We start from the raw sequence: 3,886 nt of genomic DNA on the forward strand, positions 1-3,886 counted from the left end.
GACCGCTACCGAAGAAGAGACGGCACAGCCCCAGAGTCAAGCGCCAGCGAGAAGCGGTGGTGGAACCACCCTTTTTCGGAAACCAAAGTCGTGAAATACTCCGAATGGATGTACGACGCCGATGACGAAACTAAAAAAAAAAAGAAAAACGAAAAAATAGAAACAGAAGCCGGACCGACGGTGATGGCTAAGGAAGCCACTCCGTCGGCCGGAAGCGGCAAATCTCAAAGTTGAGTTCTAGTGAGAAGGCAGAGCTCTGGTTCTAGAGAGAGAAAAAATTTTCTGAACTGAAGAAGCATCTTTTTTTAATTGATCACCATTTCCATTTTCTTTTATTTTACTCATTTCATAAAACAGGTTTAAGTTATGCCTTTTTACAAAAAAAAAAGTTACAAGAGACAACAAAATGGTTAAAGGCCTATTATACCCATATGGATTTCTTATAAGTTACTCCCTCCGTTTCATATTATTTGTCGTTCTAAGTCTTTGCACACAGATTAAAAAAACATTTAATTTTACATATTTTCAAAATAAAAATACTATTACCAATACACATCAACCAATATAAAAATAGAATAGAGAATATTTTCAATAAATTTTGCATTGAAAACCGAAAACGACACTTATTTTGAAACAAAAATTTTGCTCTAGAACGACATATAATTTGAAACGGAGGGAGTAATATTTTACCTGATTTATTATGCTATTACACTACGAAAAACATTAAATAAATTTATTAGATAACTCATATGAAATTAATTAAAATATTATATTAAGGAAGAATCAAAAAATGAAAAGGATAGCTCCGTATCCAGATAAACAAATAAGAATCCAACGGTTGAGAAAATTTATAAGTGCAAAAACAAAAAAACAAAAAATAACAAAAACAAGGAGGCAGGGTGGGACTATATAATATATATGCATAGACATCCCCATTCCTCACTATAGAACACACCATTCTACTTCTATATTAAGAAAGAGTGTCAGAGAGCCTGGGAGGCTCACACATATTTTTTTTTTTTAAGTGAGAGCTCACACATATAAAATAAATAGTAAGAGTGATCAATAATTCACGTCTTCTTAAGGTCATCATATTCATCAGCATCATCATCATCTGAAATACGTGGTCAAAACTGATTTGTCATCGGAGATAAAATGGGGAGGACGACTTGGCTCGACGACGACGGTTTGAAGAAAGGAGAGTGGACTTCGGAGGAAGACCGTATTCTCGTCGCTTACATCAACGAATATGGTCTCGGAGACTGGCGTACCCTGCCTAAGAGAGCCGGTATAAATCTATACTTACACCCTATATATATGCATACATAACGTACGGACCACCAAGGCTTTTGCCTCTTTCAAAGCTAGGTTCTCTAAAATCCAGTTTCTGTCGGATCATAGGTTTTATGTTGTGTTGAGTATGTTTTGATTTTTTTTTGTTGGTTCTAATTTTTCTTGATAATGTAAAACATTCCATCGTCTGAAGAGATTTATTAACAAATATCTATACAAAACCTGTTTACAGATATATGTACAGATTTTTTCAAAATGTATCGATTCTGGGAGAGGGAGACATGAAATTACAACAAAGATGTTTTAAGCCAGTATTTATTCTGTAGATGAGATTCATCCAATTATTACATTGATAAACTTGCAGAACCTTCGATCATAGTGTGTCGATGTGATGATATATTACTGCAGTATGTGAACCCATGAAAACCAAGTATCATCCTGATTACTTTTTTTTAATCCTGATTTATTATTGTATTCAGTCTTCAAAAGTGTAAAGCAAATTGGAAATATGGCAAATTGGAAATATGTTTAGTAATTTACAACGTCAGACAATTTACGTGATTGTGTTTTCTCCCTTTTTATCTGATGGAAAAAGGCTATGTCTCCTTCTATTTTTGTAAAATCTCTGTTTGCCACTATACTAAAGTAATAATCTCGCCTCATTTTTTTTTTTAATTATAAAAATGAGTAAAGGTCTGCAAAGATATGGAAAGAGTTGTAGATTAAGGTGGCTGAATTATCTGAGGCCTGGAATTAAAAGAGGCAAGTTTACTCCTCAGGAGGAAGACGATATTATAAGATTTCATTCTCTTCTTGGAAACAGGTAATTTAGTTATTGACTAATGCTTTTTAAATAAATTAGTAATGCTACGTGAATGGATGATTATGCATAATTACTTAAGGTGGGCAGCAATAGCAAAGCAAATGCCAAACCGAACAGACAATGACATAAAGAATCACTGGAACTCATGCCTTAAGAAAAGACTCGTTAGAAGCGGAATCGATCCTATGACCCACGAGCCTGTCGTGAAAGCCACTTCCTCCTCAACGACGTTGTCTCCAACACTGACCCCTTCTTCTTGTTCTTCCTCCTTTTCCTCCACAAGCTCTGCACGTCTGCTTAACAGGCTTGCTGCTGGAATCTCCTCAAGAAAACATGGACTCGATAGGATTAAAAATGTGATATTATCAAAACCAAGACAAGCCGTTGAAGAAGATAAGTTGATGATAAGCAACAATGAAGAAGAGGAGGAAGTGACAGGTTGTTTCATGGAGATTGATGATAACCTGATCAGTACGACATCGTTAGATGAGTTACTTTGTGAGTCTACTACTGCTTTCGATGACTACTCATTAGTTGAGCCCTATGATCTATACCAATCTGATATCTATCATGAGGCTGATGACCAACTTGACCTCTTCCTCGAAATTCACTCTCTTGGACAAGAAGATTTATCTTGAATTTTATTTTATCGTTTGTTCAGAGTAACTAAAGAGAGAGAAAAAAAAACTTGAATTTTATAGTAGTTAGTACTATAAATAAAATGAATAAAATGCATGGTCAATGTTTGTAAGTTTTCGTTGTAACTTCTTGCACATGCTTATGAGCCCTACATGCATATCTGAGAATTGGTTTCATGCCATTTTAATGAAAGAAGCCAATAAAATACTATCTTACTTTTAGGTGTTGACTGTGTTGTCTTAATGGTGTGTTGTTAAATCTTTATAATTATGTGTAGAATGTATAGTGTAGATCCTAAAATCTACACTAAGTATTTGATAGTGTTTACGATGTAAATTGGGGAATAAAAAGGATGTGAGCAACGATATCCTTAGAACACAACGATGTAATCGGAAATCGTTTGTATAAAATGGATTTTTATTGAGTAAAGAGATTGTACAATGAATGAAATGAGATCCAAAACTACAAAAGAAATACTCCCTCTGTTTCATAATACTTGATGTTTTGCTTTAGTGCACAAAGATTAAAGAAACTAGATTTTTCTAAAAAGGTTATTTAAAAAAATTATTTTAGAATCAATTAACCAATAATAAAAAACACAGTGAAATCTAATTGGTTGAACAGTTTCCAATAAAGTTAAAATTAATCTTAAAATCTCAAAACTTCATCTAATTTAAAACAAAATTATCCTTCTAAAACATCAACTATATTGAAACGGAGGGAGTATATTAGAACACAACGAAGTAATCGGAAATCGGTTATATAAAATAGACTTTTATTGAGTAAAGAGATCGGTTACAATGAATAAAATGAGATCCGAAACTACAACATAAATAAATAAAGGAATCAATCTAAAGTGATGTAAACGAAGTCGATGTGTATTGTGTGCTCTCTCTATGGTTTTTTTCATGCCCAACTGTTTGATCTCTCCTCTTCTTTTAAAGTCGTATCACTCCATCCTCTTCGCACCCTCTCCCACGATCTCCGGACTCTCGAAGACTTCGTTTTGAGCTTGCATGCTTGCTATGGGCTCTTATCTATGCGGCCCATATTCTCGATCCCGACCCACTAAAGAAATGGGCTAAAATTGGGTCCAACATTTGTCCCCCCGCCCTTATAGTTTATTTGGAG

The 3,886-nt window shown here is 34.4% G+C and overlaps 1 protein-coding gene across 3 annotated transcripts; it reads left to right on the plus strand.

Annotated features, from left to right (window-relative positions):
* Positions 1–958: 958 nt before the first annotated feature.
* On the plus strand, positions 959–3,096 carry LOC108817247 (transcription factor MYB106). 3 transcript variants are annotated; one of them, XM_018589888.2, is made up of 3 exons: positions 959–1,288; positions 1,987–2,116; positions 2,196–3,087. In XM_018589888.2, exons 1-3 carry the CDS (start codon positions 1,156–1,158, stop codon positions 2,752–2,754), a joined length of 822 nt encoding a protein of 273 aa, XP_018445390.1. In that variant the 5' UTR covers positions 959–1,155; the 3' UTR covers positions 2,755–3,087. The 3 variants fall into 3 exon arrangements, with proteins under 3 accessions (XP_018445390.1, XP_056846622.1, XP_056846621.1); XM_056990642.1 differs by having other exon boundaries at positions 2,204–2,320; XM_056990641.1 differs by lacking the exon at positions 959–1,288 and having other exon boundaries at positions 2,204–3,096.
* The last annotated feature ends 790 nt before the right edge of the window (positions 3,097–3,886 follow it).

The sequence above is a fragment of the Raphanus sativus genome, chromosome 7, assembly GCF_000801105.2.
Source record: "Raphanus sativus cultivar WK10039 chromosome 7, ASM80110v3, whole genome shotgun sequence".
In the NCBI taxonomy this organism is placed as follows: Eukaryota; Viridiplantae; Streptophyta; class Magnoliopsida; order Brassicales; family Brassicaceae; genus Raphanus; species Raphanus sativus.

Bases quoted from the DNA above. Each gene is read 5' to 3' on its own strand.
- LOC108817247 (XM_018589888.2), top strand. From the start codon at position 1,156: ATGGGGAGGACGACTTGGCTCGACGACGACGGTTTGAAGAAAGGAGAG. The intron at 1,289-1,986 runs GTATAAATCTAT...AAATGAGTAAAG, and splicing joins TACCCTGCCTAAGAGAGCCG to GTCTGCAAAGATATGGAAAG. The intron at 2,117-2,195 runs GTAATTTAGTTA...TAATTACTTAAG, and splicing joins CATTCTCTTCTTGGAAACAG to GTGGGCAGCAATAGCAAAGC.